The following is a 14,343-nucleotide window of genomic DNA, read 5'->3' as shown; positions in this document are numbered from 1 at the left end:
TGACTGGACTCCCTAAAAAGAGCATCAACCAGCTGCAGCTCATCTTATTTGGGAAAACTAAATTACACATGCATACTAAATTACAGACAGTTCTATGCAAAACTGCACTCTCCCTTTTCAAGTCGTAAAACTTATGTAATAACTAGACAGTTCCAGCAACCAGTGTCTCAAGAATATGCTGAAACTTTTTTTTTTTTTTTTTTCCCGAGACCGATGTCAACACACTCCTCACCACAGTTTTGGGTGAGCTCATAGCGTTTAAACGCTGCTGTCACAGTGCTACTTGAGAGCACAGAAAGAGCGAGAGGGTATGTTTTCAAAGGGATCGAGCAGTTTCGGCTCACATGCGCTGTCTGTGGTCAACCATAAAGCGAGCAACGCACAAACTGGACTGGAGCAAGTGGCCGTACGCGTTATGCGCTTATATACATGCTAAAAATAACTATCCAATCAGCGACGAGACACTGGGAGTCAAATGCGCCAATCAGAGTGGTGATCCAGCGTCATGTATGCGTAGCTTCGTTGTGATTGGTCAGTTGTGAGATCATTTGGCATGCAAGAAGCTGCTCGTTGCTGATTGGCTGATCCTTAGTAAGCGTCATCCAGCCGTGAGGAAGGGGGGGCGGGCTTGGAGGTTTGAATAGGGAACTTTGCAGAGCCAGTTGCTCGCCATCTAGTCCGGTGCAGTGTTTGCAAATACCTTAAACGCCAGGCAAGAGAAGAAGGAGGGGGACGGAAGGAGGCTGCTTGAAAACAAGCGCTGCTCGGTTTGCGTCGCATGCGAGTTACAGCAGGGGACACTCTTCGCTCCTTTTCCTCTTGGCTTGTTTTTCCTTCCTTACCAACACATTTAACGCGCAGATCAAATAGGCTTACTTTGAAAGAAGCTCGGGCAAAATGGATGTTCTACCCATGTGCAGCATCTTTCAAGAACTTCAAATAGTTCACGACACGGGCTATTTCTCCGCCTTACCGTCACTGGAGGAGTACTGGCAGCAGGTGAATATGTCATCCACTCAATTTTCCGCTAAGTCGCAAAATACTATCCGTGATCATGTGCACGCTTAAGGTTGAGATCAGTCAAGTGTTTGTGATTAGATGGCTTGAATGAAGAGCTGTAGACGAAGTGGATCACTGTGTCACGTCTGACAGCTGGAAGTCCAAAACACTCGCGTGCATGTGTAGCTTGCGCTGCGCTCCTGCTTGCGTGTGCACGACTCCACCGAGCTCCATTCAACGTTTCATTCGGATTAGAAAAACTATTTTTTACAAACGATCCTTCTTAGATCGAGTTGTGATTGACGCTGTCAGCTTTAAATATTCATGATCGTGGTTGAAGTTGCATTATGCTAAGAGTAATATTCTCTTTTTAAGTTGAATTAAGGAAACTAAAATATGACCATTGTGATGCAATGCAGTTCCACACCAATCCAAACTACAATCACTTTAATACATGAAAGACATCGACAGTAACAATCACAGCTCTACATGCATGGTTAGTGTGTGTGAATCAGCGGCACAAGATGAGAGCATATCAAATTCCAATTCCCCATTGGCAGGCATGCAAGCAAGCACAGCTGGGCAAAGGCTGCACAAGAGCGAGAAATATTTATTGTATATAGCTATCTCTGAGCACCATCTAATTCAATGGACCTTGCCTTTCAACTTTAATGGCTGCAGTGTAGTGGAGCTGATACTGGGGAAGGATGTGTGTGCATGTCAGAGGTACGCATGAGGAAAAGCAGTTGAATAGTGTGTGTGTGTGCGCAGGAGGGGGGGGGGGGGTGAGTGGCTTCCTTAAAAGGTATCTAAATTTGCTCACTGAGTCATTGGGCTGCTGAAATTACAATGTAGAGACTCAATGGGGAAGATGGTGATTCATTGTTAATGTGGTTAAGGTTAAGCTAATGCTGCATGCTGTGATCTTATCATATATATTACTTAAACAATACTTTACAAAAGACATTTTTAATATTTGGGTTTTTATTGGATGTCAATTTGTTGGTGTTCACTTGATGCTGCAGGCAAGAATTCCACCACATCCAGTGTTTGGGCTTGGGAGCACATACATCATTTAAAAGGAGACACCCCCCCCCCCCCCCCCCCCTCCCTCCTCGCCCTCCACCTCTCTCGTACAATCCAGCGTGAAGCAGCCTACACTCTGCAGGGGTTGTGTTAAAATGCATGTTTTCTTACTCTACTTTCTGGTTTGTTGTCATTGCTTCAGACATGCTTGGAGCTGGAGCGCTATCTGCAGAGCGAGCCTTACGTCTCCACTCCTGAGCTGAAGTTTGATGGCCAGGAGGACCTCTGGAGCAAGTTGATCTTGGCCTGCGGGGACAAGGCCAAAGCCGAGGCCGACCCCAAGTTGCCCCCGGCCCCTCAAGAGGAGGACAATCACGACAGCCCCATTTTTGACACCAACAGCGTGAATTCGGATGCCAGCAGCGAAGCGTCAGACAGTTCCGAGGAGCTCTCACCCACGCACAGCTTTACCTCCAACCCTCTGGGCTCTACCTTGGTAGGCTCTGGACCTTTTAGCCCGTCCGTGATCAGCACTCCGCCGTCCTCGCCGGAGGCTATCTCCGAGCCCGGCGGCGTGGTGAGCGGCTGGGTCGGCACGCACGGCGACTTGCACTTGCCGGGCAAAATCAGGAGCGGCGGCGTGGCAAAGAGTTCGGAAAAGACGGGACTCACCTGCGGGGATGTTTCCCCGGACGGCAGGAGGAGAATACACAGGTGTCAGTTCAACGGCTGTCGCAAGGTTTACACAAAGAGCTCCCACCTAAAAGCACACCAGCGCACTCATACAGGTGAGTTTTACACACGACTTGATTATTTTCCAAACTTTATTGATTGAAAATGCGACTAATTCAGACATCCAGCCCAAATGGCACGGTACATCCGACGTGTAACGTAATTAAAGGCCCCCACATTGCACAAAGTCCTCAGCTGGTGCACAGCAACATTAGCCTTGCATGGCTGGATACCTAAACTGTGACCTAATCTATGTGGAATGTGACTGACTGGCCCAGTGAGAGAGCCAAAGGAGCGGGAGTAAGGGGGAGGGGCTGCACATGGGAGAAAAAAAGACTTCAAAACAGATCCAGTTTCGCCATGGGAAAGACGGAATGGGCTCGGGCGACGTAATCTGCTGTGTTTTGAAAGGCTTTGAGTGGTCACCTTTTTTGATTAGAGGGGTGAGATTGCATAGGTGGGTTTTCTGGTGTCCCTCATCGGCAGCAGAATTCCAAGCATGCTTCCGGTTGTGTCAAAAGAGTACAACAAAAACACCCGAGTCATCCGACGGGTTCAGTGGAATCTCGTGACTCCGCATTACTCAGCAGGCGTGTTTCACCCTGGAGGATGATTGATTTTGAATGATATGCAAATAAGACTTGGTGAATAGAACGACAACAAAATGCATTCATGTTGGGTTCGTTGCAGGTGAGAAGCCGTACAGGTGTTCATGGGAGGGCTGCGAGTGGCGTTTTGCACGGAGCGACGAGTTGACCAGACACTTCAGGAAGCACACCGGGGCAAAGCCATTTAAATGCAGTCACTGTGACAGGTAAGTTTGTCCTCACAGCGGAGCAGAGCTTCACACAGGCAGGAGACAAAAAAATGTTTGCCAACTAAATTGGACTGGAAAGTTTGGTCTTAAGAGTCAGAGATTCAAAGGGCGATTGTTTCACATGACGAGAGACTGTTTGTTTTCTTTTTTTTTTTTTCCTCTTTGCACACCATTGCAAAATACCGAATCACCAAAACAGATAGCAGTATCCATTCAAGTGTAGCAGTATTTTCAAAGTATGTTCAAAACATGAAAGTCGACAATTGGTGCCTTTCATGCAGCCAGTGCTGGTTCAGAGCCTGGCCAGTGACTTTCCATGGCAAACCGATGGAAATAGTTTACATTGTTACAGATACTGTTACTGGCAGTCTTGTTTATAAAGTTACAAAATCATTTTTTATTAAAAAGAAAAAGCTTTTCAGTAACTAAAATGCAATGTGAGCATTTTAAAATATTGGATATGGCCTCATTATTATATTGCCAAGCAAGGGGCCTCTAATAAATAATAATAAATAATGTAAAGTCTGCAGAGATGCTCATTCTGTTGTCCTTGAGAAAAAACAACACATCTCAGCCTTCCTCTTCTGCTCCAATAATGTTTGACTCCCCCCCCCTCCCCTCCCCTGCTCCTTCCCTGTCTCCAGATGTTTCTCCAGGTCTGACCATCTGGCTCTTCACATGAAGAGGCACATCTAAAGCCGGGGTGAGCACCAAACCAAGCAACACAGCGGAGGGCAAATGTTTTTTTTTTCTTTTTTTTTTTCTTTCTTTCTTAATGGGGAAAAAAAAAAATCACAGTCTCCCTACCAGCCTCTTGGTTGAACTTATCCCAGAGAGCCGAGTGGTGGGAGTGTGTTCCAGCCAAAGCATGCTGTTTTGCACCATACTGAAACCCAGTGCCTCCGGGACCTCTCTTCAGAGGGGGGGACGCCCTGAAGGTTGCAACAAGCGGACAAAATCATCATTAGGGAGAAAGATGCTGAGAGCAATTTTTTTCATTTAAAAAAAACGGTCAGGAAAAAAAAAAAAGAAAAAAAAAGATAAGAATGAATGATTTTGTTTGTATGGTGCATGATGTTTTGGGGACATCTCCCCATTGGACAGCTGATACACTGGTACTTTGCAAAAACTGTCTGAGGTGAGCACGAATGTACTGTGAATGACTTGGCAATCGCCTGCCTGCCCCCTTTTACGGGAAGAATAGAGAAAGAGAAGAAGAGAAGGATGGATGGCTAGCTGGATGGTCCGAGGGGGCTGGCACCGACGTTGCTGTGGACTGAGTGGGCTTTCCTGGGGAAACATTCCACTTGTGTTTCCCCAGTGGCAGTCTGTCTGGCACCTAGACTTGGGGGGTGAGGAGGTTTTTCTACCAGAGATAAAAAAAAGAAAAAAAAAAACACGTCACCTTTCTGGTTCAGGACCGAAACTCACCCCTGTGGTCGCTGTATGAGTTTTTTTTTTTTTGTTTTGGTGGTTTTTGGTGCAGCTACTAAATGTGCAATGTGTTATGTAGCCTGATTTCTTATTTTTTTACAAGCTACAAAGCTTCCTTTGTAGTCCAATTGTATAAGCTGTGTGCTTAGAGGTATAACACGACTATAACTTCAGTATCATAGACAGGTGTTGCATGGTTCTAGGGTTTGTTCATTTCCCGTTTCCACTATAATCAGGACTGCAAATAGTTTCAATTAAAAGTGCAGCTAAAAAGCAAACGGTTAAAAAAAATGTTACAATATTGTACATAAAGCCTTGATGATTCCCTCTTTTTATTTTATTTAACCTCATTCCTGTGTTCATTTCACCACCGCTTGCTTGTTCTCATTCATCTTCTGCCTTGGGGTGACAATTTTGGATTTTTTTTGTACTTTCTTTCTATCTAATAATGCACTGTTGACCTGAATGGTGCCTTATGCAAGTGACTGCCCCGAGGCAGCGGCGGTGTGCTCCTGTCGGGAGGTCGTATTTGTTGTTATGGGTGATTTTGACAAGCTCGATCAAGGCTCAATTACAAGTTTTCTCGTTGTGTTTGGTGACGGCGATCTCTTTTTTTCTTAACTGTGCTCACTAAAGTATTTTTTTTTTTGCGACAATTCTGTAAATAGATAAAATGCTGTATGTTGAAAGCACTTATTTTTTCGTTATTAATGATGTCAACTACTGTGTAGTATGTACTGATGTCCATCAAGCACAGCTCAAAAGGTACAAAAAAAAAGACCCCCCGTTATTTTAAGTTGATGCTTTTCTTAGTCACCCCCCTCCTCCTCGCCACCTTGTCCCTTTTATGCCTGCAAGTGGGACTGAAGAAACAGCTAAAGATTTATTGTAATTAACAGGCTGCAGTTGGACAGGCCTCGCCTTGTAGTGCCTCACAGTAATGAATTGCTAAAGGCTTTGTTGGCATGGAATCTGTCACAGACTGCTGACTGTGGAGGTTGGATATTGACCTGTCTGGGGAGCGCTGTTTTAGCAAGAGGCAACAAGAGTATTAGGAAAACCAAAAGAAGGATCCGACCCAAAAAGCAGGCATGATGCGCCGATGAGGGGGTGATAAAGATTGACAGTGCTTGTCAAAGCTAAATCAAAACACTAACTGCCCGAGGGTGACTCCCGATGGATATTTGCCAAAAGGAATCAGATGTTGCGCGGCAATATATCGATTTCAAATGGGCGGGGTGCTCCGGGACGTGTACAAACTTGAAACGACGATAGATTGGAGATAGCTGGCAGCCGATACAGTTCAAATCGTAATTGAGCCTTGAAACAGCTCTGTTTGCTGACATGGTTTTCACTCCACGTCATCTCTTTCATGCCACTACTACTATTCCAGCTCTTCTGTCTCTCTCACACACAAACACACACACACACAGCTTTGTTCTCAATTGAATCTTTGTATAAAAGGAAAAAAAAAACAACTTTTGTAAAATTGTTATGTTTATGCTTTATGAAATTTTTATTTGGAATTGTTTTGCAAAATTGTTATATTTCTGTATGAATGTATTTTTTATTGGAATAATAAGAAATTCTTATCTGACCTTGCTTCCTTTGTCTTATTTGTTGAGTTATCGCCAGCGCTTCCTGCCCTGCAGTGACGCGGACAAAAATTTGATTAAAGCCACCGTATGGGCACCAAGGGCACAAATGTAACATTTTATTTTATTCCCTAATGAATTTACAACCGTGATGTCCACCAGGTGCTCCATTGTGCAACATCCTTCCTGCATTTTTATTTTACTGTTCCCCTCACCTTTTCCTGACTTGTAAATAACCGCTCGCCCAATCAAATGAAACACCCCCGGAAAAGTTTCCCTGCAAAACGCCGTCATATAGTTGAAATTCCATTCGCTCCCCGTTTCTTACTGCAAGCTAGTGCTCATCAAAGCAGTATAAATAATTTATCCCTCGCTCTTACAGCCCATGGCGTTTAATTATAGAGCCACTTTCATACATTTGTTTGATGATTACTTTCTTTAACGCAGATAATGATACAAAACAGCAGTGGGTAAACCAAAGAGCCGAATTTAAGTTATAAACTAACGAGAAATAACATGCTCCCTTGCTTATGCTGATGACTTAGAATGGGCAGGCAACTTATTAGCGCCTCTGATTTCCAGTAAAGGCCTTTTGCGTTTTAAATGAGCTTTGCGAGCAGTTGCTAATTAGCCCATTTTTTAAAAAGAACCTCCCCAGATTTGGCGAGGAATGTTGTTTTTTTTTGCCCGGGATTGCTTCAGCGCCTTGATCTGCCCCACTTCATTTACTCACTTCAAATCTACCTACAGTACCGTGCATAATACACAACACGGATAAGGAGCGTGTTTCATTTGTAAATAGAATCGAGTTTTATGTAACATCTCTCGCTGGCAAAGTAGCACAGGAATTTTAGCATACATAACACGACACCATCCAAACTATGAAATAACAGACAAGCAGCGAGAGTGAGGGACTGCATTAAATGAGCATGAGCCAGACACACACGGACTATGATGAAGGCCCCCAGCAAGTTAAATGAGGGGAAATAATAAGGGAAGAGGAGCTTATCAGGCTCCGAGTCTGGTCCATTCAGCCAGCCAGACTGCAAGTCATCACATATGCCGATTTCACTGTGAAAGCCCGTGTGTGGGCCTCCCCCCCTCCCTCCAGCTCTTTTTGTTAATGGAGTCTATTAGGACTTGTCTTATTGGGGGAATGGAACTCAAATCAGAGGTCACCATCCTGGCTTTAAGTGCAAGCAGTCCCCCAACTGTAATCTGTAGAAAGATAATTGTTGCATCTTTTGTCCTTTGTGTCTAAGTCCTCAGCTGAAAGTGCGTCTTTTGAACACGGAGACAAAACTCCTAAGAGTTAGACTTGACCTGGTGGAAAGATTCACTTGAGATTTTTAAGTGACATCAGCTTGCCGTCTGGATTTTTTATTTTTTGCAGAAAACCTCTGCCGGCTGATGTTGCCGAGCCCCCTGCAGAGAATAGCAACATAAGAGGCGATGACTAAAAGGGTTTGTTGATATTATAAAACCATGTGGGGAAAATCAGAGTTGGAAGATTTGCCATGTGACCTGATGACAATCCCAAGTTACACCCCTAAAAAAAACATGTGGAGTCAGAGCCATGTGATTGCGGGGATTTGCCTCACATATTATATGAGCAAGCAGTTCAATTGACCATAATAACAGCATGAAAATGAAAGATCGAGCCAAGTGAAACAGTGGGAGAGCAACCGTTCAGCCTTACGTGCAGTAGTTATTTGCTCTTGCTGAGATTCAATTACACAAATGAAATTAGTGTAAGCAGTTAATTAATATGCACAATGTATCATATTCTCGGAATAGATTTTGTGTAAAGGGAGCAAGGATGTGTGTTATGTTAACTCAGACAAATGCAAGAATACTTTTAAATGTTGAAAAGTATGAGGTCATGTGCTGTTTTGCGTTTGGTTTTATTTTTTTTAATCTTATTTGTATTTCTGTGTTTTGTTTCCTTTGCTTTATGCTGAGTCACAATGTCATTTTGTGTTTGTGGATTTTTTTCTGCTTGTTTTAATCTTACCTGTTCTGGTTAGCAATGATTTTTTGTGCCAACCAATCAGCTTCCTCCAGCCAATCATGTCTTGTCCAGGTGTGCTTTTTTTGCCTTGTCAATTTTTTTGTATTTAGTTACCTGGTTTCCTTCAGTCTGGTTTGGTTAGTGGCTGTTGTAAGTCATGTTAACCAACACCTCTTAGAATAATTGACTCTTGTGATTTAATATTTTTGTTTTTCCCAGTTCCTTGTTTGTCTTTTGTTTGGGATTTTTTTTATTTATTATTGTTCGTATCACCTTGCCTCCCCGCTTCCAATTTGTAGCTCCACCACAATTTATTCCGATTAAATTCATCATGTCTTCAAACAAAATATACATTGGGAAAACAGGCAGGTCATTCAACATAAGGAAAAAGGAACATCAAAAAGAAGACAGTGGGGTGATTTACTCGGACACTAAGAGAAAAAGCAGACCAGGAAAATCTCAGCCATCACAGACCACTGCAGGAGAAACAACTAAATCATGGACTGGGAAAGGAGAAAAATCAAAACAGAATCCAACAAACTAAAGCAGTGGATCAAGGAGGCCATTGAGATAAGGAAGACCATCCTATCGCACACCTGGGATTCCATTCTCCAAGGACCTCCATGGGCGGACGGGCCGGCTTGGCGGACTTTGACAGGTCTGCCCAATGGATAAATGACACGTCGGATGACGGCTCTGAGGAAGACTGGAGTAGCAGTCCAAACTGTCAGCACCAGGTAACAACAATTTTTTTTTTCATTGTCTGAATCTACATAGATCCCTCACAATTTTCTACACAACAAAGTTTGCATTGGTGCATCCTTATGACCATAATTTGCATAATCGTGTGATCCTCCAGTCCCATGAATAATAAAGCCACCTTTTTATGAATTGATCTTCACATAATGCCTGAATACACCAAACATTTAGCCTATTTCCTTTTTGTCACCAGGCTAAGTCATAGCCCCTGCAAACATTTCCACTAATAGCCATCTAATTAGTTGGGTTTAGCTGGAGACAGCAGTTAAGCTGATGTTCCATATAGCAAAGAGGGAGCGCTTGTAAAAACACATATGGTTGCCACTGTGAGCGTGTATGTTGTCGCTAATGCATGTTTGCAACAATGACCCGATACTTGAATGTATGCAATCACATTATTTGCTTTTCAATCTCTATTACAGCACTCCTTCTACTCTTTCTTCTTTAGCGTTCATGTTGGGTTCAATATATAAATATGGAAATGTAAGCTGGATCTTTAAAAACCAGCACTTGTACTATGGTTGGAAAAAAATGTAATACAATAAGCTTGTCACACTGGTAGGATCCTGTTGACAATCAATAAACAATGGTACACAGCCCTGAAGGGAACCATCTGGTTCTATGGATCATTTTTAAATCAATAAAAGCTAAGATGAAAGCAAAATGAGCTCATTTGACAAAAAAAAAACTTGTTCTTAAATGACAACAACATGTAAGGTGTTGTAGGCACGATGAGGTTCAGACATTTGCTCAACTCGAGGTGAACGAGTCCATCTGATCGCAAATCCGGGGTCGAACTCGGGCATGGTCATAATGGTGGCTGTAATTAGATTCTCTTCTCTCGATGTCTCTGGCTTGTGTCACTCCGCTGGACAGTGACCGTGTGCTCAGGAGGATGGAGCGGAATAAACCGCTGCTTGCCTCCCGAGCTAGGGGGGTCAAACGATCAAGAAGATGTGAGGAAGGGTGAGTCCACATTCCCTTATAATGGTCCCTAGTGGCATCCCCTGTCCTTTCCCTTCGTCCCTATAAAGCATATTTGGTCGGTCAAATACTGCCATGTAGATTACTAAACCCCTTCATGATCATATTTTTATTGGATGATTCCATAAGAGTTGTTTCTCGAAATAAATGCGTCATCACTTAGCGGCCATTTGCATATAGTCAAAGTCAGTCTGTACACTGTGAGGCTGATTCAGGGCTTTTTAGTCCACTTATTGACTCCCAAACGGAACGTCTGTTTGACAGAAAAGCAATGATGTGGCATACAGCGTTTTTTTTTTTGAGTTCCCACTGAAAAGGCTCACAAAGTATTTGACGTAGTGTTTGACTTTTCAGCATATTTTTCCTCCAATGTTGTTTAGTAATCAATGAAACTGAATTTTTATTAATTTATGTGAAATCTACAATGTGGTGGCAAACCTGAGTAAAACAAATTGCGTGCTTGGAAATAATTTAATGGATCAAAACAGGGATTATTGAGATATATCGTGTCATGTTGAATTTTTTCGTGAGGTGTCTGGAAATTTCTATTTGGTGCACGAAGCAGCATGATAGGAATTTCTCTCTGTGGCTTTTCCCTAAGTGACAGGATTTCTCCGGACTTCTACGGGAATTGCATTTTGTGCTCTTTCCTTGTCTCTCAAAAGCTGTTACTTTAGACCAAGCTATTATTTTTCCTCACAGCCCGTTCACAATCTGAAGTGAAAGGAATTCAGTTACAAGACTCAAGCTAGATGTCAAACCATGTTAAAGCTGCTATGATTTTCAATTCCTTCCACCATTATATACTGAAGGCAGTGAGTAGAGACTGTACTTGTTCAAGTGAAGGCCTGAGACATTTTGAAAAGCGAGTTACCAGTGCGCATTTGCATTCATCACCATAAGAAGCGCCTTCCGACGATCTGTTGCTAGCGGACGGAAGCAGTGGAGCCCCACGAAACGATCTCTTTTCATTTCACACAATCTGATTATTTTCACCTGTAATGTGATGCATTCCCCTTTGCTCGGATCACAATTACCGCGAGGATAGCCGAGATGGCGGGATTACCGCTTCTATTCCGACAACCTATCGGTTCACGGCGTCTGTGTCGCGGAAATGGGAAATGAATTGTTGTTTTAGCATGCATCTACTTAGCATGGCTTTAATGGGATTCTATTTTCTTATGAGCTGCATTATTAAAAAGATACGGCGTGTTGAAAATATAACCTAGCATAACTTGTAGCGGTATGACACCAGATTCAGTCTTCAATTAACATATCCATTCCTTCTAAATATATAAAATACAAATTATATAGAGGAATCTCAGTCCAAGCTGTAATTAACTAACGGAATTTGACTTGTATCTCAATTCTTAGGAATAATAGAAGAGCGACAGCGAATAGCCTAGCTAGATTTACAGCTTGCGGCACTGCAGAGAATCGTCTTTTAAAAGAAGAGCCCGGAAGAAGAAAGGCATTTTGCATCTAAATTCACATGCTGTCCTCCCGGATGAATTGCTCATGAAGAATTCATCGCGGCTAGGTGTAGTGCATTTAAAAGCAAATGGCAAGACTTGACCTTTTACAATGATGCTAGTTGTTGTCTGCAGTATGTAACAAGGTTTTGGGGAAGTGATTAATTTACATCATGATTTACATCAAATTTAATCACAGTCACAGTCTGCGGACAAGCGCTGCATCTAATTGTCATTCTAGCTTCAATAAGTTATGAACTCCCGATTGCTTTACAACGCATCACAATTATCACCACAACGTTCACTTTGCCATGAATTATTTGCCTTTCGAACAAGTAATAAACGTTGGAAATGGTTCAAGGCTGGCATTAGAAACTAGTTTATTTGAAAAATAAACTCAAATGAGGGTGGTATTTCTGAGATTTTAGTGCTTAAAGATAAATGAAGGTCACCTTATTGTTCATAGTTCAGGGACATTATCGTCCATCAAGGTTCTAAGATTGCCAGACTACACTAAAATCTGAAAAACTGGAGCTTGTAAAGCTTTCTTTTTTAAATATTCTTTTAAAGCAGCGATTAGTGTTTCATTGTGCTAATGTTTTTTTTTTTTAACATTGATTCATTTCCTGCTAAAATCTACTGTAAGATGATTGCAAAAAAAAAAAAAAAAATCACTGCACACCTTGAAATCATTCGTTAGCTGCAGATGAATTACCTCTCTTGGATGATTGTGTACTTTTGCTTCTCAAGGTTGTAAATGTGACCATGTTAGGTTAATCGCTGGATTTCCGGGTTTGATATTTACATTTGACTTGATCATATCCTATTAAAGCCCGAGGCAACAAACGAACTTTGCCACTCGCTCTGGATATTAATCCGCCTTGCTCTTTTTCTCCTGCTCTCTCTCTCTACCTCCATCTCCAGGAATTAATTTAGCAATGCAGCACAGCATTCTTTGGACCAGACCCTAATTAATTTTTGGTTACACTAATTAATTATCAAATGCAAAAAAATGTGAAGAGCATATAGATGATAAAGAAGTTACCGGTGGTGTTGAAGAGTTGATTTACATGCGAAACGGTGTGACAGTATGTGAGGTGAATGCAATGAAAGTAATTGGAAAAAGCTCAAAGTGTTGTTTTGCCAACCTTTTTTTTTTTTTAGGTCAAAAGACACAGTGGTGAAATAAACCCGTCTGTGGCTCAAGACGTGAATGTCACAAAACTTGGGAATGCTAAAAGGATTCATGACCCTGAATCGACCGTGAGGCTAATGGACGCTTGTAGCCTTTTAGAGCAGCAATCAGCTCCAAAATAAAGTGAGAAAAAAAAAAAGGGGGTGTCAAATTTTGCTAAAAGTCAATCGGCCAGGTGAAAATGCATTAAACTGATCAAACGTGTTTGGCCTTTAATCTAACAAAAAGGTCAACCTTAACGTTTGTATTCCTTTTGGTTCTACTATATCAAGATAAATGATTCGCTGGAGTCGACTTGAAGAAGCAAACAAAGCCGTCTGACACGTGCGGTGAGATTTGGTGGAAGCCCAACTGTTTGCACCACATCACGTCCAATCATAGCCACAGACAGCCAACAGGTTACTTTGCATTTTAATTATGAGAAGGTCAAGCCAGGGTTTGTTCACCAGCATGTGATTAAACATGCACTGGACGCATAATTTATAGAGCACGGAGGTCGCTTTGACCCCATCACAATTTTTACAATCTCCCACCAGCCAGTCTTGGTGCAATGTAAATGAACCTAGTAATTTATGACAGACGGTTATTCATGAGAACTAAAGAGGTGGTTGAAAAAAAAAAAAAAACAATCAATAATACATGTTTAGGCAATTTTATTAACTGTCTGTTTGTCATAAATCATCCTCGCTCCAAGCTGTTTTCTTCATCACGCATGTTTATGGCTTCTTAAAAGTGGAAAAGACGAGTGGAAACACAGAGTTGAATCACCGTCGATTTGATGATCTTTCCAGTTTCTGTCACTCGGAAGGATTGACGGCGCTTCCGTAGTCTCATTTCTCATTGTCGCCACAAAAGTCTTGTGAGAGTCAGCATACATAGCGGGCAAATTATATGATGTCATTTCAAAACTTTATTGCTCTCAACCAAAACCCGCTGGTCGCTCCAACCAGCTTTCTGGAATGTGAAGGAGTCAATAGTGCTGAAACTGAGCCAAGTACACAATGTTGTCATGGTAACCTACTTTTTCACGAGACAAGATTCCATATGTTCTCTCAACCACAACTGTCAAAGACAATAACAGTCATGCGTGAGGGTTATGCTAAATGTCAAGTGCAAACAACAACATGAGCCTTGTGAGTTGTTTTTCATATGCAAAAGTATTGGGACGCAAACACAAAACTAAAAATGGTGAGATCATTCATGTGTAAGCTATTGCTGCTAGCACTCTTGTGGAAAGACTTTCTTTTTGAGTGTATCTGATGGAAATTTTGACCATTCGTGCAGAAGAGGTCAAAGGTTACTGATGCTGTTGCACTTAA

General features: G+C 42.2%; 1 protein-coding gene across 1 annotated transcript; it reads left to right on the top strand.

Moving 5' to 3' along the window:
• Positions 1 to 654: 654 nt before the first annotated feature.
• Positions 655 to 6,605, top strand: klf6a (Kruppel like factor 6a). Its single transcript, XM_049749146.2, has 4 exons — positions 655 to 999; positions 2,228 to 2,813; positions 3,448 to 3,571; positions 4,219 to 6,605. Exons 1-4 carry the CDS (start codon positions 898 to 900, stop codon positions 4,268 to 4,270), a joined length of 864 nt encoding a protein of 287 aa, XP_049605103.1. The 5' UTR covers positions 655 to 897; the 3' UTR covers positions 4,271 to 6,605.
• The last annotated feature ends 7,738 nt before the right edge of the window (positions 6,606 to 14,343 follow it).

The sequence above is a fragment of the Syngnathus scovelli genome, chromosome 18 (genome assembly GCF_024217435.2).
Source record: "Syngnathus scovelli strain Florida chromosome 18, RoL_Ssco_1.2, whole genome shotgun sequence".
NCBI lineage: Eukaryota > Metazoa > Chordata > Actinopteri > Syngnathiformes > Syngnathidae > Syngnathus > Syngnathus scovelli.
Note: the sequence above shows the minus strand (reverse complement) of the source record. Positions and strands in the feature narration are given on the sequence as shown.